Source organism: Pelophylax lessonae (genome assembly GCF_965119305.1).
Source record: "Pelophylax lessonae genome assembly, chromosome: 1".
In the NCBI taxonomy this organism is placed as follows: domain Eukaryota; kingdom Metazoa; phylum Chordata; class Amphibia; order Anura; family Ranidae; genus Pelophylax; species Pelophylax lessonae.
This window is the reverse complement of record NC_138768.1, coordinates 541,242,438-541,265,096: the sequence shown is the minus strand read 5'-3', so window position 1 is coordinate 541,265,096 and position 22,659 is coordinate 541,242,438. Positions and strand designations below refer to the sequence as shown.

The 22,659-nt window shown below is 49.5% G+C and overlaps 1 protein-coding gene across 1 annotated transcript in view; it reads left to right on the top strand.

Moving 5' to 3' along the window:
- KCMF1 (potassium channel modulatory factor 1) overlaps positions 1 to 22,659 on the top strand; it is a 146,110-nt gene that overhangs the window by 104,012 nt on the left and 19,439 nt on the right. The window contains exon 4 of the mRNA XM_082243256.1: positions 22,163 to 22,293. Within this exon, the coding sequence (XP_082099382.1) occupies positions 22,163 to 22,293 (131 nt within the window). The remainder of the gene's footprint in view (positions 1 to 22,162; positions 22,294 to 22,659) is intronic.

Genomic DNA, 22,659 nt, shown 5'->3' with positions numbered 1-22,659 from the left:
GGAAACACTGCAAATAAAAACTCCTCCTCTTCCACCATGCCTCAGTCATTTGTGTTTCCTCCGCCATGGTGGAAGCATTGCAGGAGCTATGTGGAAGGGCTGCACTCTCTCCAGGGGGAGAGAAGGATTTGTTGCCCAGTTTTTGTTTGCTGTTTCAGCATGGAGACCATCCCAGCTCCCCTCCCTGGAGTGTCAAAGGGGGTATGCTCCGGAGCCTCTCACCTCGTTCGCTCAGGGGAGCTGAAACCCATCGGAGGATCCGGTCCGGGCGTCAGAGGTCCGCGCTTCGGCCGGTCGGCGGGCGGGGAGCCGCTTTTGGCATTCGAATCTCCCGCACTTTCGGACTCTGATCCCGGGGACGCGCGGCGTCACTTCCGGTGGACGGGACTTCCGGTGGGGGCGTGGCGGCGTTTGCTCCAACCGCAATACACGCAGGGGTCAGAGGCAGGTCACGAGGTCGGCGCTTCCGCTTCCGGTCCACAGAGGAGGACGCGGGAAGCGGTATTTAAATGGAGAGATCTGCCAGCAAGCTGCGCTTTTCAACAACATGGAGGAAAAGTCTGCAGCGACGGTGGAAGCAGGCACCGCCAGCGCCGGCCAAGCTCAGGTAGGAGAGGTGCAGTGGTGCCTCTTTTTTTCTTTACTGTGTGAGCTTTTATTGTGGGGTTTCTTCCTTCCTCCTTTGGAGCCTGCCCTGTAGACTGAGTAACTGTTCCCAGTCTAACAGGATATATATGCATCTGGGAGTCTTTTCTTCTGATCCTTTTTGGTGTGGGTCACGATTTTCTCCCTTGCAAGAAATCACTAGGTGGTGGTTTTCTTTTATTTGTGGTTATTGGGCTTTCATGGTGGCTTTTTCTTTACTAGGTTAAAGCCACAGTGAAGACAAGAGCCCCAGCATCAAGGAAATGCCCTTCATGCAAGAATCCACTCAGAGATTCCTGGGTGAAGCCACTTTGTAAAGCATGTATTGCTGACCTTGTGAAGGAAGAGTCTAGTCAGCAGAATAATGAATTCATATCTTCATTTAAAGAACTCTGACACCTTGTCCTCAGTTCGTTCCCTGTTATCCAGGACGCCACAAGTTCTTTCAGATTCCCAACAAACGGGTGGTACATCTTCCCAGCCGTCTACTTCTAAGTCTGCAGTGTCAAGTGATTCAGAAGATGAGGGGGAGAGTGCTCTCTGTTCCATCAGGGATTCAGAGGAGGAAGAGAAGGAAGAGGTGGCTAGTTCTTCCAGATACAAATTATCCTTGGAAGAGGTTGATGAGTTGCTGAAAGCGATTTACACCACGTTGGAAATCGCAGAAGAAAAGGTGCAAGTTTCACTTCATGACAGAATGTACCAGGGCCTTGAACAGACAAAGCGCAGGGTTTTTCCTGTTCATAAAGTCCTTACTGAATCTATTGAAAAAGAGTGGAAGGACCCAGAGAGGGCCCCTTTTTTCTCTAAATCCCTAAGAAGGAGATTTCCGTTTGAAGAAGATACGGCGCACCTATGGAACAAAAAGCCCAGAGTGGATGCTGCTTTTTCTCAGGTGTCTCGCCGCACGGATTTGGCGTTCGAAGACATGGGTGTTCTGAAAGACACCATGGATAAGAGGGCAGATTCTCTCCTTAAAAAGGCTTGGGACTCCTCTACGTCTAGCCTTAAGCCGGCCATGGCCTCCACGGTGGTAGCCAGAAATCTTGAGTGCTGGCTCGAACAACTTAAAGGGCATGTGGAGGCTGGAACAGCAAGGAAAGATCTCCTGGATTCATTTCCGCTGCTCCTAAAGGCAGTAAAATATATGGCCGATGCTTCTGCTGAGTCTATCAAAATGTCTGCCAGGTCAGCAGCCCTTGTCAACTCTGCCAGGAGGGCGGTCTGGTTGAAAACCTGGACAGGTGATTCAGCTTCTAAGGTGAAACTCTGTGGTTTACCTTTTGCCGGTGACTTGCTTTTCGGGCCTGAATTGGAAGCAATTCTTGACAGAACGGCGGATAAGAAGAAAGCCTTTCCATCAAAAAAGAAATCTCCTCCTAAGAAGAGATTTCGTTCTGTTCAACAAACCAACAGAGGTCGTGAACAAGATCAGAGATCAAGATGGACCTCCCATAAAGGCAAAGGGAAAGGTGGAGTCCTCTTTAGACCACCTGACCAGGCCAATAAAAGCAAGTGACAACAGTCTTCCAGTGGGAGGAAGGCTGTTATGGTTCCTCCCACGTTGGGAAGACGTATCCGCAAGCCCCTTTGTGAAGAATATAGTGGCTCAAGGATACAAACTGGAGTTTTCGGAGACACCTCCAAGCAGATTCCATGTTACTCCCCTTCCAAGGGATCCGGAAGAGGCTTCCTCAATGATGTCTCTTTTACAAGAGCTGATTCAACAGGAAGTAATTATCCAAGTCCCCGAGGGGCAACAAGGCCGTGGGTTTTATTCTCAGATCTTTCTAGTGAAAAAACCCTCAGGCAAGTACCGAATGATCCTAAATTTGAAAATCCTAAACAGATCAATTCGGTACAAGCACTTCAGGATGGACACCATTTATTCAGTGACCAAACTGTTGTCCCCAAACTGTTTCATGGCATCCTTGGATCTGAGGGACGCTTACCTGCACATCCCAATAAATCAGGAGTGCCAGAAATTCCTAAGGCTGGCGGTCAATCTCGGGGAATCGGTCTGGCATCTGCAGTTCAGGGCCCTCCCCTTTGGCCTCTCATCTTCTCCAAGGGTGTTTACCAAGGTAATGGCGGATGCCCTAGAGCCATTAAGGCTGAGGGGTATTTCAATTGTCCCTTACCTGGACGATCTGCTAATTTTTGCAGAGTCCAAGAGCCAGGCGTTGGTACACCTTCAGGAGACTCAGGACCACCTAGAGAGTCTGGGGTGGCTCATGAATTTGGAGAAATCCAGTTTGATTCCATCTCAGCAGATAAAATTTCTGGGATACAGAATAGATTCGGTCCTCCAGAAGGTGTTTCTACCTCAAGAAAAGATCGAGAAGACTCAGAACGCAGTTGCTCGATTACAGACCAATCATCAGGTTACTGTCAGGTCGGCCATGGCAGCTTTGGGCTTACTCACAGCCGCTATCCCTGCAGTACAGTGGGCAAGACTGCATTCCCGTCTTCTCCAGAGAGACGTTCTGCAGAGTTGGTCATACCCGGAACATCTGGAGAAATCCATCAGAATCTCCACGAAAGCAAAGAGATCTCTGTGGTGGTGGAGGAATTCCAGAAATCTGGAAGAAGGTCTGCAATGGACTTTCCAGACGAACAAACGTCTGACGACGGATGCCAGTTCGTGGGGTTGGGGAGCCCACCTGGAAGGCCGGACGATGCAAGGGACATGGTCCAAAGCAGAGTCCAGGAAATCATCCAACTGGCGGGAGTTGAAAGCCATCCTTTTGGGTCTTTGGTCCTTTCAACAGACAGTCAGGGGCCATCATGTGCAAGTTCTGTCGGACAACATGACAGCAGTGGCCTACGTGTCAAAGCAAGGAGGCACAAGAAGCAGACAGCTATCGGATCTGGCAATACAGCTACTCTCCTGGGCGGAGAAAAATCTAGCCTCTCTGACAGCGGTGCATCTGAAGGGGTCACAAAACCTTCTAGCAGATCTGCTGAGCAGGAAAAAGGTGTTGGAATCAGAATGGAGTCTGAATCAAGAAGTATTCATGCAGATCGTGGAAGTCTGGGGTCTTCCCCAAATAGATTTGTTCGCTTGTCAACAGAACACCAAAGTCCAAAGATTCTTTTCCCTACACAGGGAGGATCAGGACTGGGGCTTGGATGCCCTAGCCCATCCATGGGACTTCCGTTTGTCTTACGCGTTCCCTCCATTCCAACTGATTCCGTTGGTTCTCAAGAAATTCAGGGAAGAAAAGACCAACTTGATTCTGATTACACCTTACTGGCCAAAGAGACCTTGGTTCGCCCTCCTGCTGAATCTTGCCTCAGAACCTCCCTGGAAGCTTCCGTACAGGAGAGATCTTTTGACACAGGGGAACCTAGTGTACCCAGAACTGGACCGCTTACAACTGACAGCGTGGTTACTGAAGAAGACATCTTGAGAGCCAGAGGCCTGTCAGAAAAAGTTATCTCCACCCTTCTCTCCAGCAGGAAGAAGGTGACTAGGGATATTTACTTGAAAGTCTGGAGAAAATACAACTTTTGGTGTTCCAGCAAAAAATTTTGAATTAAAAAATTTAATTTCAGTGCTTGAGTTCCTCCATGAGGGAATGGAGAAAGGACTAGCAGCAAGTACTTTAAAGACGCAAGTAGCGGCACTTTCAGTTTTTTTTCGAAAAGACTTTGTCCCAAGAGACTCTAATCATTCGTTTTTTCAAGGCATTAGCCCGCAATAGGCCAATAGCCCTTAAAGTATTTCCCAAATGGGATTTGACCATTGTGTTACAAGGTCTAACTAAGTTTCCTTTTGAACCTTTAAAAGAGGCTTCCCTGAAGAATTTAGTTTTGAAAACTATCTTTTTGATAGCAATTACCTCGGCCAGGAGGATCAGTGAGATCCAGGCCCTCTCAATTTCAGACCCTTTTTTGACAATTTTTGCAGATCGAGTAGTCCTAAGAACGGACCCAGCCTTTCTTCCAAAGATTGCTTCATCTTTTCATAGATCACAAGAAATTGTCTTACCAACTTTCTCCTCAGCTCCTAGTAATACTCGGGAAGAATCCTTTCATACCTTGGATGTGAGGAGATGCTTACTTCAGTTCCTCCTGGTAACTAAGGAATTTAGAAAGACAAATGCATTATTTGTCATCTTCTCAGGGTCCCGTATAGGAGAAAAAGCATCAAAGAGCACTTTAGGCAAATGGCTCAGATGGGCAATTGAACAGGCTTATGTAGCTCAAGAAGAAGAACCTCCAGAAGGCATCTTGGCGCATTCTACAAGGTCTGTGGCAACCTCATGGGCTGAAAGGGCCGGTGCTTCGCCTGATCAAATCTGCAAGGCAGCTACCTGGTCCAGCTATTCAACCTTTATTAGACATTACAGGTTGGACTTGTTGTCAGCTCAGGATCAAGCCTTCGGCAGAAAAGTTCTGCAGGCAGTGGTCCCACCCTAAGTGTAAGTTACTCGCTTATCCTCTCCAGGTGCTGTCCTGAAAGGCGATCTGAGAAAACCTTAGTTACTTACCGGTGACGGTATTTCTAAGAGCCTTTCAGGACAGCAGCAGCTACCCCCCCTTGGTTTTGTTTATAATATAATTTGTAAATGTTTAACCTGTGGTAGTTTATGTTTTCCAGCATGTCGGAGGCTACTCTATGACTGAGGCATGGTGGAAGAGGAGGAGTTTTTATTTGCAGTGTTTCCTGTGGATTGGGTGGAGCTGCGCTCTCTCCAGGTGCTGTCCTGAAAGGCTCTTAGAAATACCGTCACCGGTAAGTAACTAAGGTTTTTTTCCCTGTGAGATCTACAATCAACTGACGGACTGGGTGACGGCTGGATAATCTAGATCCAGTGGCCATCCCAGTCTGGCCAGCGGGCGCACGCAGACCTTAGCTCCGCGCTAGGTCGGTCGTGACATTTCCCCACCGGACGGGGGTTGGCCTGCGAGTTAAATGCCTTGCGAGGTCGCATGCGATCGTGTCTTGGCCCGAGTGGCAGCGTTCCTCCTGGCCGACAGCCACCCCCATTTCGATGGAGAGGAGGTTCTGTCTGGACCGTTGCCCGCCTGGATCGTTGCCTGCCCTCCTTCCCGCACCTGGAGCCCCAGACTCCACCGGAACGGCCAGAGCGCTGGGAGACACAGAACATCTGTTTGCCACCAGGACTCCATCACCACAGCGTGCCCCATGCATTCCATGCTTGCATCACACTACATTATTTGTTTAATTGCAATAAATTGCCTTTTATATACTCGCTACACTGAGTTTGGCGCCGCTTTGCTCTTACCCCCTGGCAAGTTTCTTTCCTTTCAACTTGCGCCTATCCCCAGACCGCCTATAGGGTCTGTATGGGGAGGTGCAAGACCTGTTACTTAAAGGGGAGATTGTCCTGGTTCCGACATCGAAACATTTTCAAGGTTTTTACTCAAACCTATTTACAGTTCCCAGGAAGGAAGGCAAGGTGAGTCCAATCCTGGACCTCAAAGCACTGAACTGCTATGTGTGGGTGGAGGAGTTCAGAATGGAGTCTGTTCGCACAGTGGTGGCATCCCTGCATCAGGGGGATTTTATTGTCTCTATCGACTTCAAGGATGCTTACCTTCACATTCCAATATGTGCCTGTCACCAGCGCTTCCTCCGCTTTGCCATGGGAGAAGAGTATTATCAGTTTGTGGCATTACCCTTTTCTCTCGCCTCTACTCCTCCGGTCTTTACAAAAGTGTTAGCCACAGTGCTAGTACTTGTACAACCTCCTTCTGCGAGCGGAGTCTCCTACTGCTCTGGTGGAAAACCTTGCGATCACCATACGAAGTCTGATGGAGTTTGGCTGAATCCTGAATTTTCAAAAGTCTGCTCTGGTTCCAGCCACAAAGCTGGACTATCTGGGTCTGACTCTGGATTCGGCTATAGCCTGAGTCCTCCTTCCTCTGGACAAACTCAAGAAACCGCAGGCCGCCATTCGTCTTCTGCCGCCCAGCAGATTGTCATCCTTTTGGACTTGCATGCGAGTGCTGGGCCTGATGGTATCTATCTTCGAGGCGGTTCTGATCGCACAGTTCCATATGAGGTCCCTGCAAGGGCGATTCCGGGCAAATGGGACAGGAATCTGCAGTCTCTGGACAATTAGATCTGGCTGAGCCATTGAACGAAAAGAGTCCCTGACATGGTTGCTTCGTTCTCTGACGATTCGGCTGGGCAAATCCTTCCTCCCCTTGTATTGGACAGTTGTCACCACGGATGCCGGCCTGTCCGGCTGGGGAGGTGTCCTCGGCAAAAACAATTCTGCTCAGGGGGTCTGGACACTGGAAGAGTCCAGACTGCTGCTCAATGTCTTGGAACTCCAAGCGATCAGCCTGTGTCTGGAACATTCAATGGACAATGCCACGGCCATGGCTTATGTCAATTACCAAGGGGTACAAGAAGTGTCCTGGCGGCTCTGGAGGTAGCCGGCATTCTGAGGTGAGCAAAACGGTTAGTTCCAGTGCTCTCCGACGTACACATTCCTGGTGTGGAAAACTGGCAGGTGGATTACCTAAGCCGGCAGGCGTTGGCTCAAGGGGAGTGGTCCCTTTATCCGGAGGCTTTTCATCTGTTGTGTCATCAAGGTGGCTCTGTTTGGCATCGTGTCTTAGCTTAACAGAAAGGTGCAAATGTTTGTGGCTCGGTCACAGGATCCTCTGGCCGACTCCACAGATGCGCTAGTGGCCCCGTGTGGTCAGTATCGTCTGATTTTATGCCTTCCCTCCTCTCAAGCTTCTACCAAGACTTCTACGCAGGATCGAGGTAGAAGGGATTCCAGTCATCTTAGTGGCCCCAGACTGGCTCGCCAGGCTTGGTACGCCGATATGGTGCGGCTGGTCGTCGTCGTTCCTTGAAAGGAAGCTTCCTCTCAGGGAGGATCTGCTGTCTCAAGGACCGATCTTCCATCCTGCTTTACAGTTGCTGGCTTTGATGGCTTGGCTGTTAAACGCCAGGTGCTGATGGATAGAGTGTTGTCTGAGTCGGTGATTCCAACACTGTTAAAAGCTAGGAAATCTACTTCTAGAAAGATCGATCATTGTACGTGGAAGACGTACATTGCGTGGCGTGAGTCTCTTGGGATTCATTCTCGCTCTTTTTCGGTGGGTGGGTGGGGGGGGCTTGGCATTGAGTACTATCAAGGGCCAGGTGTCGGCCTTAATGGTCTTCTTTCAACAGCCCTTGGCCACACATTCCCGTTGCTGCCTTGGGACCTCAATTTGGTGCTCAGTCCTATAGAAGCCTCCTTTTGAGAATCTTTGGGAGATTCCCCTGCTTATGCTGTCCCAGAAGGTGGCCTTTTTTGTAACGATCACCTCTGCGCACAGGATGTCGGAATTGGAGACGTTATCTTGTCGTTCACCTTGGTGGTTTACAGAAATAAGGTGGTTCTTCGCCTCTGTTCCTTCCGAAGGTTGTCTCTGATTTTCATTTGAATGAAGACATTGTGTTGCCTTCCCTTTGTCCCAGGCCAAAACATCTGAAGGAAATTGCTTTGCATGCCTTGGATGTGGTCCAGGCTATTAGGGTGTACCTGGCAGCTACAGAGTCTTTTAGGAAGTCAGACTCACTATTTGTGCCCACGGATGGGCCTCGGAAAGGGTTGTCCGATTCCTCTGTGACCATTTCCAGATGGATTAGATAGACGGTGATTCAGGCCTATTCCCTCAGGGGTCAGTTTTCCTCCTTTCTCTGTCAAGGCGCACTCTACTCTCCGGGCCTCCGGGGCCTTCCGTCATCAGGCGTCAGTGACGCAGGTTTGCAAGGCGGCCACCTGATCATCAGTGCACGCTTTCACAAAGTTCTATAAAGTGGATGTGTTGGCATCTGCGGATGCTTCCTTTGGCTGCAATGCGGCTGCTGTTTAGGGGACCTGGTCCTCTTTGAGGGTGTATTGTTCTTTTTGAGTGGGCTCTAGTTTTGGTTGAGCTCCTGTTTACGTGGTTGGCTAAAGTTTAGCCTTGAGAATGTATTTTTCGCTGTTCCCAACCCTCATGTTTAACACTGCTTTTGGACGTCCCAATGGTTAAGACAATCAGAAACTGTGTCCGTCAATGAACGGAAGAGAAGATGGGATTTTTGACTTATCGTAAAATCCATTTCTCTGATGATCATTGACGGACACAGCACCCACCCCTCTGTGGAGTCGTAATTCTTTTGACATTGCTTGTAACAAAGCTGAGTACCTATAGCAGAGAGAGGGAGTATATACCACCTTGGAATGCCCATAGGCGTAGCCAGACTTTTTTTCTCCCTAGTGTCCTGCTCCTGTAGGGGGCAGTATAACCCGGGGGGGGATTGCAAGGATATATATAGAGATATATATATATATATATATATATATATATATATATATATATATATATATATATAATACTGGTAAACTTTTAAATGTAATTGTAATGCCTTCACTTACCTCCAGTTAAATGTCCCATAAGGCATTGCTCCTCACGCTTTTACTGAGCTGTATGTGTGCTGCACGGTGTATACTGACAAGTAAATCATTAATTCTGTATACAGGCCAACTAATCAATAATGAAAATTGTTGACAACTATTTTTATTATCAATTAGTGCTGATTAGTTGTTTCAGCCCTAGTTGGATCCTATAGTGGAGATTTCCTCTTTTTGTTCTATTAGTGCCACTAGGTACTCTGTAACACTGATATCCCATCAATAGATTGTCCAATTAAATCTATATGGAAATTCAATCAAAATGTAGTTTATAGTAGAAATCGGAGGTTCAAAGAAATATGGAATATAAATATGAATTGCCTGGCTGTCTCAGGAATTAATACTTTTTGAGTCAATAACCTGAGACAAGTATGCAAATTAGAGGGTCAGGGTGGAGTCAGAAATCCTCCTTCAGAGCTCAGACCTCCCCTTCTAAAAATGTTAGTTGCTTTGCTGTTGACTTGATGGGCATGTAAATAATTATGTTACCTAGGAGAGGTTAGTAATCCTCCTCTTTTTCCAAGTGCAAGTTTGCTTTAGGCTCTCCGTATTTCCCTGAAGGCCAGTTGGGTAATAGTTGAGGAGAATCATTTCAGTGGGCAACAGACAGGTAAATAACTGGCAGAAGCTTTAACTCTTCTCTACTGTAAATTAAGAAATCAAAATAAAAAGAGACACTGCTGCGTGGTAATGTGTATACTCGTTAATCCTAAATGTAAAAAAGTGGCACATCCCTATATTGACTTAGTAGATGCAAACCAGGATCATTGAACCACACTCCAAACGAGTTTCTTTTAAAAAAAAATATATATATATACACACACACACACACACACACACACACACACACACACACACACACACACACACACACACACACACACACACACACACACACACACACACACTCTTTATGCACAGTTAAAATAAATAAGACCTGGCTGAAGCGGCATTCCACCCAAAAGTGGAACTTCCGCTCATTTCCTTCCTCCGGTGTCACATTTGCCACCTTTCAGGGGGGAACGGGTACCTGTTTTTGACAGGTACCCTTCCCCACTTCCGGGAGACAGCGCCGCCGAGCCAATCCGAATGCGCTTCGCACATGCACATTGGGGACCCGCCCGTGAAGCCACAAGGTTTTACTGCCTGGTTCCCTCATCGGCAATGGCGGTGGCAGCACCCGACAGCCGATGGAAACATCGGCTGCGGTGCCGACATCGCTGGACTCCAGGACAGGTAAGTGTCCTAATATTAAAAGTCAGCAGCTACAGTATTTGCAGACAAAGGCTGTAAGCGCTGATCAGTGTGTTTTTGCCGGGGGGAGTCGGTCTGTCAGAACACAATAGCACAGCTGGAGAGTTCACTGCACCAGTATTGCTTATGTTGGTACAGCAATCTGTCACAATTTTTATTTTCTCTCTAGTTCATTGACGGACACAGCTCCAGAATCTTCTTAACCATTTGGTTATGTTTTCCCCCTACAGGAGTAGGACACTAGGCAGGAAAAAGCTTTACCATGCCTATGAGGCAGTTCTTGGGAATATACTCCTACCCTCTGCTATAGGCATTCAGTTTTTTTCTGCCTAGTCAGGAGTAAGGAACTAGTTCCTTGCTGGGATCTCTGGTCCTAGCATTTTTTTTCCTATTTAAATGGAATTTCTCTATCGTCCATCAACAGACGCAGCATCATCTTCATGAGCTGAGTGGGGTTATGCTTCCACCTGCAGGAGTAGTCTAGGTAGTACGTTAGCACAAAGCTTTTATCATATCCATGCCCACGGGGCTGTCCCTCCAGGCATAACCCCCACTGCCACAGCCCAGCACATCAGTTTGTTTCTGCCTAGAGAAGGAGTAGGACCTAGGTTTCCTGCTGGGACTCCGGTCTCAGTTTTTTTTTATTCTTTTCAGAATATTTTCTTTACTCACTTGCTAGCTAGTTTCAGGGAAGAATTTTCCTGGTGATCTACAAGCAATGATGCCGGCTGGGACTTTGCACTGGATAATCTAGATCCTTATTGTCCCCCCAGTCTGGCCTACGAGCATGAAGCAGGTTATAGTCCCGACCTAGGCCTAGCCACGACAGTGCCCCTTTTCCGGATGGGGACAAGCCTGCAAGCGAATGCCAGGATGTGACGACCTAGGACGCCCTGAGTCGCAGCATTCCCCTCGACTGGCAGCACCCCCACTTAAGGTGGGAGGCTGTCTGCCCGGAGCGGAGCCCACCCGGTCCATGGTATGGTGAGTAAATGTGCCCTGCTGGCTTTGGGGGGGATGTGGGCCCTCTCCTGGGGTTTAATGGGATTTGTGCCTCCCAAGAGATCCCCCTGGCCTGCCTGGTGCCCGGTCTGTGTTTCCTACCCTTCTCCCCCCCCCCCCCCCTTCCCTGTCTCTGCAGTGGGTCTGGAGCGCCTGGCGCCGGGGGGGGGGGGGGGTGGATGACATGGTACCTTGGGCTTGTTTGTCCCTGTTGTGGTTCCTGAGGCTTCATGTGTCGTTTCCTGGCCGCATGGCTCACCATGGGTGCCGCCATCCGTGGGTGTGGATATGCTAAAAGCTTTGTACTAACATACGGCCTAGACTACTCCTGCAGGTGGCAGCATAATCCCACTCAGCTCATGAAGATGAGGCTGAGTCTGTCGATGGACATCAGAGAAAAAGATTTTAGGGTAAGATCTTAAAAAATCTTATTTTCTCTTACGTCCTCCGACAGTCGCAGCCTGTTTAGTAAGCCTTCACGAGTAGGTAATGGCGCCCTCCGCAAGAGTAAGCTAGGCAGTGAAAGGGTTAGCAAAAAACTTTACACTGAGACACACCTCCGGGGGGCCGTCCCTCAGACATTACCAGGACACACTTAGTACTGTTCTCCAGTTTCTTGCTGCCTAGCGTCAGGAGAAGGTCTAGGTTTCCCAGCTGGGACCTATGTCTGTTTTATTGTCTTTCTTTTGAAAAAAGGTTTTTTCTTTTTCTTTCCTCACTCGCTTTCCCTAGTTAGTCAGGGGGATCCCTGGAGGATTACAAGCGACAGCAGAGCTGGGCCTTGCACTGGATAATATAGATCCTTACGGTGTCCCAGCCTGCCACTGAGTGTGTGCAGGTTATTAGTATGCCCGAACCTCGCCACGATGGTGCCCCTGTGGATGGGGCGAGCCTGCGGAGAGCTTCTTTTCGCCGGGATGTCTCAACTTCGGAACGCCTAATGTTGCCAGCATCCCTTCCTGGCTGACGGCACCCCCACACAGGGTGGGAGGTGTTCCGTATCAAAGCGGAGTCCGTGGTATGGTGAGTGATGCTACCCCGTGTCCCTGGGACAGTTGTCTGTGGGGTTGTCATGTGGGCCCACTCCTAGGGAAAGGCAGAAGTAGCGGTCTCTGTAATGTCCCCCTCCCTGCGCCCGTTTGGGGCGCTATGCGGTGCGCACTGCCTGGAGAGGGGGTGTGGGGGCTTATTTACATGTCCTGGGGGTATCTTTCAGATGTCAGCTCCTGGGTTTGTACTGATTTGGCGCCGATCGTTCGGCTGCCATTTTGGGTGTTTTTCCTTCACTGCAGCAGCTCGTGAGAGGTCTGGTAAAAGTATACTGTGACACTGTGGGGCAGTTTTTTGCTGTTTTCGGGCGTTTTTCCCTGAAAACTGTACTTTCTCTGTGGCTATATCGGTTTTAAGGGGGACTCCATCAGCGATGCAGATTTGCGGTGTGGGCCGCGGGAAGCGCCGATTTAAAGGGCCAATGTCCATAAAAGAAATGTTATTTGCAAAATGGATTTCCAGGATAGTAAATTCCCCGCAGACCTGGTTGTTGCTTCAGGAACTCCTGAATCCACTTCCATGGCCTCCCTATCTGCTGCACTTGCAACCTTGGCATCCCAGGTTGATCTGCTGATGTCTGAACGCACTACTCAAAAATGGCGGATGCCCTCTCAGTCTTCTGACTCAGAGCCTGATTTGGTTGCCACAGATAATGTCCCCCCCTGAGGGGTCCCAGTCCTCCTCCACTGCGGCGCGGGACCGCGCTATGGTAGAAGCACTTATTAGCTCCGTTAAGGAGACTTTAAATTTTGATGATGAGCCCACCTAGTCAGGTAAGCAGGGGTTTTTTTTCCGGATCCCGCAAAGCCCAGAAGCCGGGTCAGGTTTTCCCCTGCCCCGAGGAGTTTCACGAAGCCGTGAACGAACAGTGGCGTCTCATCAAGCATATGCTGGTGGTGCCTAAGCGGTTTCAATACCTCTACCCTTTTGCGGATCCTGTTGACAATCGTTGGACGGTGTCGCCAAAGGTGGACCACACTGTTTCCAGGTTAAATAAATCCACGTTAATGCCCGTGGAGGACTCCCCGGTGTTCAAAGACCCGTCGGTCAGGCGCGTGGAGATGCTTCTCTGCCACATATATTTGGTGGCGGTCTCCCTGCTCAAACCTGTGTTCCCTTCCTGTGATGGTTTCTCAAGCAGTCACGGAATGGTTCAAGGTGCTTAGGCGCACCTTAGTGGCAGAGTCGGTCCCTACAACTGCCCTTGACCTGGTGGATCAAATGGCCCAGGCCGTGATGTACCTATGTGATGCGGCCTTGGACGAGACTCCTTTGGTCGCACGGTTGTCTGAGGTTGGGGTCACAATCTGCCGCATTATTTGGCTGAAGAGTTGGTCGGCTGACCACACGTTTAAGAAGACTGTGTCTGATGTCCCTTATATATATATATATATATATACTTTTTGGGGATACCTTAGATTAGTTAATCAAGGGTCTTACGGGTGGTAAGAGTACCCTTTTGCCCCAAAACTCTAAGGGAAATTCACCCTGCGCTAGGCAGGGTCCTTCCTTCAAGGCTCATCGTGGGTCTTTCGTGCCTCAGGGGCACAGGAGAAGGGTAAGTCCTTCAAGGCTTCAGGCGGTCACAAGAAGCCATGGTCCGGGAAGCCCAAGGCCGGTCAGTCCGGTGCAGCGGCCCAGTCCTCCTCCGGCTGAAGGGACACCCTCATCCATTTCAGGGGTGGGGGGATGTCTGCGTTATTTTCGGGGAACCTTGGTTTTCCCAAATTCGGGACAAGTGTATTCACTAACTGATTCGCTCAGGGTACAAGATCGAGTTTCCATCTCGCCCCGCAGACAGGTTCTTTCCATCAAATCTCCATCTGTCTCCCGATCGTTTAAAAGATCTCAAGGGGGGCGGTGCAAGATCTTCTTGCCCACGGAGTTATTGTGCCAGTTCCTCAGTGGGACAGGTTTCACTGGTTCTATTCCAACCTGTTCACAGTGCCCAGAAAAGAGGGCAAAGTGCGTCCAATTCAGGACCTCAAGTCTCTGAACCGCTTTGTGCGGGTGCAGAAGTTCCGGATGGAATCCATCCGGTCTGTGGTGGCGTGGTTGAGTCCAGGGGACTTTCTGGCCTCCATCGACTTAAAGGATGCACATCCCTATTTATGAAGGTCATCAGCGGTATCTCCGCTTCGCAGTGGCAGAGGAGCATTTTCAATTTGTGGCATTACCCTTCGGTCTCGCTTCAGCTTCCAGGGTATTTACAAAGGTTTTGGCTCTGGTGCTAGCTTTGCTGCGCATGAAGGGGATTGCGATCCTCGGTTATCTGGATGACCTCCTGTTGAGGGCGAGCTTGTGTGCCACCATGGCGAGTGATCTGACAGTCACGGTTCAGACGCTCCAGGAGTTCGGGTGGACCATCAACTTTCAGAAGTCGGCACTGACCCCGTCAGTTCGTCTCAGTTACCTGGGTACGGTCCTAGACTCCGCTCAACCAAGCGTTTTTCTTGGGACCCTGCAGGGCGAGATCAGGCCTTCAAAGCCATCCCGTTTGCTCAGTTTCACACGAGAACTCTGCAAGCAGAGATTCTTGCCAGGTGGGACAGGAAAACTTGTTGGACAAGAGGATATCTTTGAGCCACCTCTCAAGGACGGACCTTTCGTGGTGGCTCCTGTCACCCACTCTGATACAAGGCAAATCCTTTCGGCCTCTACTGCGGACGGTGATCACCACGCATGTCAGGCTGGCATGGAGTTCTGGACACACCTTGTGCCCAGGGAATGTGGTCGGCGGAGGAATCCTCCTTACGATAAACGTCTTGGAGCTTGTTCCATTGGACGACTCGGCTACAGGGTCGCCCGGTTCATATTCAGACGGACAACACCACGGCGGTGGCTTACATCAATTACCAATGGGGCACCAAGAGTGCCCGGGCAGCTCAGGAAGTGGCCGAGATCCTGTCTTGGGTCGAGACGAACGTTCCAGCGATTTCTGGGGTTCACATTCGGGGAGTAGAAAACTGGCAGACGGACTATCTGAGTCGCCAGTCCCTGGATCAGGGGGAATCTGGACGTGTTTCACCTCCTGTGTGCCCGGTGGGGGACTCAGACGTATATCTGTTTGCGTCCCGTCTCAACAAAAAGGTGGGAAGGTTCGTGACCAGAACCCGCGATCCACTGGTGGACATCTCGGACACGTTAGTGGTGCCCTGGGACCAGTATCGGCTGATTTATGCCTTCCCTCCGATTCAGTTGCTGTCAAGGTTCTTCCGCCGTTTGGCGTCGGAACAAGTGCAGGTAATTCTTGTGGCCCCGACTAGCCTTGTTGGTCTTGGTATGCAGAACTCGGTGCAGATGGTCGTCGAGCTGCCCTGGCGGCTTCCACTGAGAGACGACCTACTGTCTCAAGGACCCATCTTCCATTCTGCTTTACAGTTTCTGGCTTTAACGGCATGGCTGTTGAAAGCCAGGTTTTGAGAGACAAGGGTCTCTCGGATCCTGTTATTCCTACCTTACTGAAAGCTCGGAAAGCTACCTCCAGGAAGATTTACCATCGTACCTGGAAGGCGTATATTGCCTGGTGTGAGTCGCAAGGGTTTCACCCTCGCTCCTTTTCGGTGGCAAGGGTTTTGGCCTTCCTGCAGGAAGGTGTGGATCGGCGCTGGGCACGATCAAAGATCAGTTGTCGAACTTAGCCATTTTTCCCAGCGGCCCTTGGCGACTAATTCCTTGATTCGCACCTTTATTCAAGGGTTGCTTCATCTGGCTCCCTCGCGGAAGGCTCCTTTGCCTCTGTGGGACCTGAATTTGGTTTTGTCCGTTTTTGCAATGGCCTCCTTTTGAGAACATCAGAATAATAGCTTTGCCTGTGTTATCCCAGAAAGTTGCCTTTCTGGTGGCTATCACTTCTGCTCGCAGAGTGTCTGAATTGGCGGCTCTGTCTTGCCGTTCGCCTTATCTGGGTGTTTATAGGGATAAAGTGGTCCTGCGACCCAACAAGTCTTTTCTCCCTAAGGTGGTATCTGCTTTCCACCTCAATGAAGATATTGTTTTACTTTCGCTTTGTGCAAACCCCAAGCATCCCAAGGAATTTGCCTTTAGGAAGTCTGATTCCCTGTTTGTCCTTCCTGAGGGACCTTGGAAGGGTTCGACTGCGTCCGTGGCAACCATTTCTAAATGGATCAGAAAGGGCTATTGTTCAGGCCTATTCAATCAAGGGTCAGGTGCCTCCTTTCCCTGTGAGGGCGCATTCTACTAGAGCTGTCAGTGCCTCTTGGGCGTTTCGCCACCAGGCTTCTGGGGCTCAGGTGTGCAAAGCGGCGACTTGGTCGTCTGTGCACACTTTCACAGAATTCGACAAACTTGATGTGATGGCATCATAGGATACTTCCTTTGGCTGCAAGGTTTTGAGCGTGGCGGTTGTTTGAAGAGACGCGTTATGTCTCTTTCTGGGGTGTTGTTTGTTCTGGGTTGGCTCCTGTTGAGCTTCTGTTGCCCTGTTGGCTCAGTTTTTCTCTGGCCTGGTTGACACGTTTCCTTCTATTTAGGTTGCGTCTTCACACCTGCACTGCTGTGGGACGTCCTACTCGTGAAGGCTTACTAAACGGGCTGCGACTGTCAAGAGGACGTAAGAGAAAATAGAGTTTTTGTAAGAACCTCCTGTAAAAAAAATTTCTCTGAGTCCTCTGACAGTCACAGCCCCCGCCCCTGCAAGTTAAACGTCTTGCGAGGGCGCAATACGGCCTGGTCCCGGCCTGAGTCGCAGCGTGCCTCTTGGCCCGCAGCACCTCCATTCCGATGGCGCGGTGGTCTGCCCAGAGCGGTGCCCACCACGTTCCATGGTGTGGTAAGTAGTTTCCCCCCTCTCCCCTAGTGGTCATTTGGAGTAGACGTGGGCCCCTCCCTGGGATGGTCAGACCCCCGACCGGGTTCGGTTTTGAGCTGGCGTTGCCACATGCTCCTATGGAGGGTTGGCTGTAGTTGCTTCTGACCAGGTTGCTGAGTCTGACCGGGTTTTTCCTTGGGCGCATCGGGGGTTGAGCAGGGTTCCCTGCCATCCTGGGGGTTGGTGACTAGGGCAGGGATGTCCTTGGGACTCCCTGCGGCGGTTGTTGGGCTGGGGGAGCGAATATTTAACCATCCGCGGGTACGCGCCTCAAGCGGCCGGATCCGGCCTAAAATTTAGGCCACGGGTTTGCGGCCTACTCAGCGGAACCTATGTGAGGTGGCCCCTGTGGGGATGGCTGAAGCCACTGCCTCCTGTGTGGGCATCTGCCTTCCCTGGGTGGTCGGATCCGCTGGGGCTCGCGTCCTGGCGGCTGGGCGCTCTGAAAATTTAGGCCGCGGCCTACTAGGCCATACGGCCAAGTTGGGCGCTGCCATTGGGGGGTTTCCTCAGTGGGTCTAGCTGAAGCCCCCAACTCCCCCCTTGGGCATCTGCCGGACTGAGGATCCCTGCTATTTGCGGCTGGGCCCTCACAAAAATTTAGACTGCGGCTTGCTGGGCCATATGGTCAGCTTGGCACCTCCCTTGAACTGGGTGGTGCCGTGGCGGCGCTTCATTTTTAGTGACAGTCTTGCCGCCATTATTGTGTGAGCGGGGGTACCCTGCCTGCGCGTCCGCATCACAGCGGGCAGCCCACCTTTAAGGAGGGCTATGTTCTAATATGTCCTCTATGGTGGGTTCTTAAGGCGACCCCATTTGTGGACCCTAGGACGGCGTCCCCTTGCGGGATCGCAGTCGGCAGTCTCCCCTGATTATGTTTTGGGGTGAGTTTAGTATGTAGTTACCCTACTGGGTCTGCATTCACACACTTCGAGTGCTCTGTTAAGATGATTCCTTTTTTTACTTCAGCAGCGCTTGAAAAGGCGCTGGTGGGTGTGCTGATTTGTATTGGTGCGGGTTAACTTTAAAAATGGAGGATGCAGCTGCGTCTGAGGCACCAGTCCCCTTTGGTACAGCCCCCCAAATGCGGCAAAGGTATTGCCTTTTCTCTCCTATTTTGACAAAATTGTCACGAGTCAATGACCTAAACACAATAGGTCGGTGCCTAAGCGTTTCGCTAGACAGTATCCCTTTGAAGAGTCCCTGTTAAAGTTGACAGTCCCACCTGTGGTGGATTCTCAGGTTCCAGGCTGAATAAATTAACTCTTCTCCAGTGGCCTTTTCGTCTCTCAGGATCTCAAGACAAAGGATCTAGGTCTGTCAGGATGTCTTTGCTTCTTTCCAGGCCTCCCTAATTCAAAACAATGGGTTCCACGAGCTGGATTGGTTCGGCTACAAGATAGATTTTCGGTCTTATCCTCCAGTGAGGTTCTTTCCTTTCATCCTGTGTTTGTCCCCAGACCGCCTGTGGGGTCTCTTCGGGGTGCTGCAAGACTTTCTACTACAATGCGTGATAGTTCCAAAATCGGAACGTTTTCAATGTTTTTATTCAATCCTGTTTACAGTTCCCAGGAAGAAAGGCATGGTAAGTCCGAAGTTCTGAATAGTCCATTTGAGCAGTAGTGGCATCCCCACATCAAAGGACGCTTACCTTCATTTTCCAATATATGTCGGTCATCAGCGTTTCCTCCGCTTTGCCGTGGGCGAGAAGCATTAGCAATTCATGGCATTACCCTTTGGTCTTGCCTCAGCTCCTCGGATATTCACAACAGTGTTGGCATTGTAGCAGCAGCGGAATTTGTGGTACTGGCTTCCTGGGCGCTCCTCTGCGAGCTGAGTCTCCGACTGCTTTAAAGGACAACCTGGAAATTACTGTACAGACTCTGCAGGAGTTCTGTTGGAAGTAGAACTTCCTAAAATCTTCTCTGGTTCCGTCCACCATGTTGGACTATCTGGGTCTGACTCTGGACTCTGCTTCAGCCAGGGTGTTTCTTCCAGGGGAAAAACTCCAAAAGCTGCAGGATGCGTTGTGGCTCCTATTGTCCAACAGTCGGTCATCTTTCAGGACTTGCATGTGGGTGCTGTGCCTGATGGTGTCTACGAGGCGGTTCCATGTGCACAGTTACACTCGAGACCTCTGCAAAGAGAAATTCTTGCCAAATGGGACAAGAATCCACAGTCTCTAGACATTCTGCTTCTGTTGAGCCGGGATTCGAGAGGGTCCCTGATATGGTGGCTTCGCTCTCTCGCAATTCGACATGGCAAATCCTTCCTTCCCCTGTTCTGGACAGTGGTCTCCACAGTTGCCAGCCTGTCCGGGAGGGGAGGCATTTTGGGTACGGTTGTTCTTTAAGGGGTCTGGACTCTGGAGGAGTCAAGACCTACCGATCAATATACTGGAACTTCGGGCGATAAGATTTGTTTGGCTCATTGTTTGGCTCATTGGACAAATGGCCTTTAGGGGTGCCCGGTAAGGATTACATGGGACAATGCCATGGCTGTGGCATATGTCAATCACCAAGGCGGCACCAGAAGTGTCCTGGCGGCTTAGGAGGTAGCAGGCATTGCAAGGTTTAGCTGTGTCGCCAGTGGGGAACTTCCGTGGTGGAGCTGTTGGCCTCTCGTCCCAACAGGAAGATACATAGAATTGAGGCAAGGTCTCAGGATCCTCTGGCCGACGCCACAGACGCACTGGTGGCTCCTTGGGGCCAGTATCATATGATATATGCCTTTCCCCCGCTAAAACTTCTGCTGAGTCTTCTGCAAAGTATCGAGGTAGAAGGGATCTGGTCATCCTAGTGACTCCAAACTGGCCTTGCCAGTTTTGGTATACTGGACGGCCGGTCGCCAATGCCCCTTGGAGATTCCTCTCAGAGAAGATCTATTGGCCCAAGGGCCAATCTTCCATCCTGCTTTACAGTCGCTGGCTCAAACGGCTTGACTGTTAAAAGCCAGATGCTGAAGGATAGGAGGTTATCTGAATCTGTGATTCCCACGCAATTAAAGGCTAGAAAATCTACCTCTAGGAAGATTTACCATCGCGCCTGGAAGACGTACATTGCATGATATGAGTCTCTTGGGTGTCATCTACATATCCTTTCGGTGGCTCTGATTTTGCCATTTCTCCAACGAGGTGTTGAGCAGCGCCTGGCCCTGGGTACTGTCAAGGGCCAGGTTTTCGGCCTTGGTGGTCTTATTTTACCATCCTTTGACTACGCATTCTTTGGTTCACACCTTTATTCAGGGGTTTTGCCATTTGGCTCCCCCAGTTCCGGTATGTTGCCTCTGTGGGATCTCTTTGGTGCTGTCCGTTCTGCAGTAACCGCCTTTCAAAAATATTTGCGAGTTTCCTCTGCTTACATTGTCCCAGAAGATAGCCTTCCTTGTGGCTATTACTTCTGCACGCAGGGTGTCAGAGCTGGTGGCGTTGTCTTGTCGTTCACCTTACCTATCTGGCTCACAGAGAAAAAAGTGGTGCTTCGCCATTGTCAGACTTTTCCTTCCTAAGGATGTTTCTGGTTTCCATCTGAATAAAGACAGTGTTGCCAATGCCTTCCCTGTGTCCCAAGTCTAAACATCCTAGGGGGGTTGCCTTGGATTCTCTGGATGTGGGTTGGGTGCTCAGGGTGTACCTTGCGGCAACGGAGTCATTTAGGAAATCATCCTTACTCTTTGTCATTATGAATGGACCTGACAAGGGTTGGTCGCATCTGCCACAATCATTTCCAAATGGACAAGACAGACAGGCCTGTGGTGCAGGCCTTTTCCATCAAGGGTCTGGTTCCTCTGTTACCTGTTTAGACGCTTTCTACCTGTGCGCTTAGTGCCTTTTGGGCTTTCCGCTATCAAGCGTCAGTGATACAGGTTTGCAAGGCGTCCACCTGGTCGCCTGTGCACACTTTCACTAAATTTTATAAAGTGGATGTACTGGCATCTGCGAATGCTGCTTTTTGACCGTAAGGTTTTGAAAGCCGCTATTTGAGAGGACCTGGTCCTTTTTGAGGGTGTATTGTTCCAGTTGTTCCTAGTTGAGCTCCATGTTACCTGGTTGGCTAGGTTTAGCCTTTTGGGGATTTTTTTTTTCTGCTGTGTTTTTTCCCACCCCTCATGTTTAACACTGCTTTGGGACAACCCAATGGTTAAGAGTCTGGAGCTGTGTCCGTTAATGAACGAAAGAGAAAATTGGATTTTTGTCTTACCGTAAAATCCTTTTTCTCTGATGTTCATTGATGGACACAGCACCCACCCATCTATTGAGTAGGGTTATTTTTCTTCGGACACTGCTTGCAACAAAACTGAATGCCTATAGCGGAGTGTGGGAGTATATCCCCTGGGACTGCCCCATAGGCGTGGTAAAGCTTTTTCCTATTGCTGTAGGAGGCAGCATAACCCAATGGTTAAGAAGATTCTGGAGCTGTGTCCGTCAATGAGTAAAGGTTTTAATGGTAAGACAAAAATCCAATTTCTTTTTTTCGTTCATCTCGCTGGGTTGAATAAATAAGAACTGTGCAAACACGTGTTAGCATTTTTGAAAGTTTACAAAGGTTTTTATGTTGGGGATTTACTGTATATTCAATAGTCATCCTCCGATTTTCAGATAAGAGGATGCTATAACCTGAAGGCACCTTTGGTGGCACCCTATGTTAACTGAAAATCACTGGATGATCTAAATAGCTTACTTTGAGCTCCACCTAAGCTCTGTGTACCCAAATTGTTGCATTCCTCCAAAACTGTCTCAGCCTCTTCAAGTGCACCCACGAAGATTTAAACCAGAACTTTCTCAGTATACGTTGCTATTTGTATTTTGTGGCTTCTGAGATTTTTTTTCTTCCCCCTCCTATGGATTTTTTGTTTTTTTTTAATAATCCTGTGAATACCTTGTATTTTTGCATGTCTTCATCTGATGGACTTGTGTAGTTATTTCATATGCTTTTCTCTGCAGATTTGTCCAATTTGTGCAGCGTTACCAGGGGGAGATCCAAATCACGTTACAGATGATTTTGCTGCCCATCTTACACTTGAACACAGAGCTCCCAGGGACCTAATATCTTTTTATTTATTTTTATGTATGCTGTGTGTTTTTACCTTTTTTCGGACTTGTGTTTACATTTCATTAGAGCCAATAACTATAATGCTAAGCCACAACTGAATGACCGATATTTTGCAGAAAAAAAAAAAAAAATAAAACTTTCATATGCTACTTTTTTTTTTTTTTTCTTTATTACATATTGTTTCGTCTTTTTTTTTATTTTTTATTTTTCATCATTTGTTTCTTATAAGATATGCAGACATTTCCAGCTTCCACGCATTCCCAGCAACTGCTGCATATAGTTTCTCAGGATGAGTTGTCCTGATGGTGACAATAGTGGACTATGGCTGTGCAATGTGTGCCAGCAAGGCCACCTGTAGTCTCAATTAGAGGTGTGTGTGTGTGCAGGG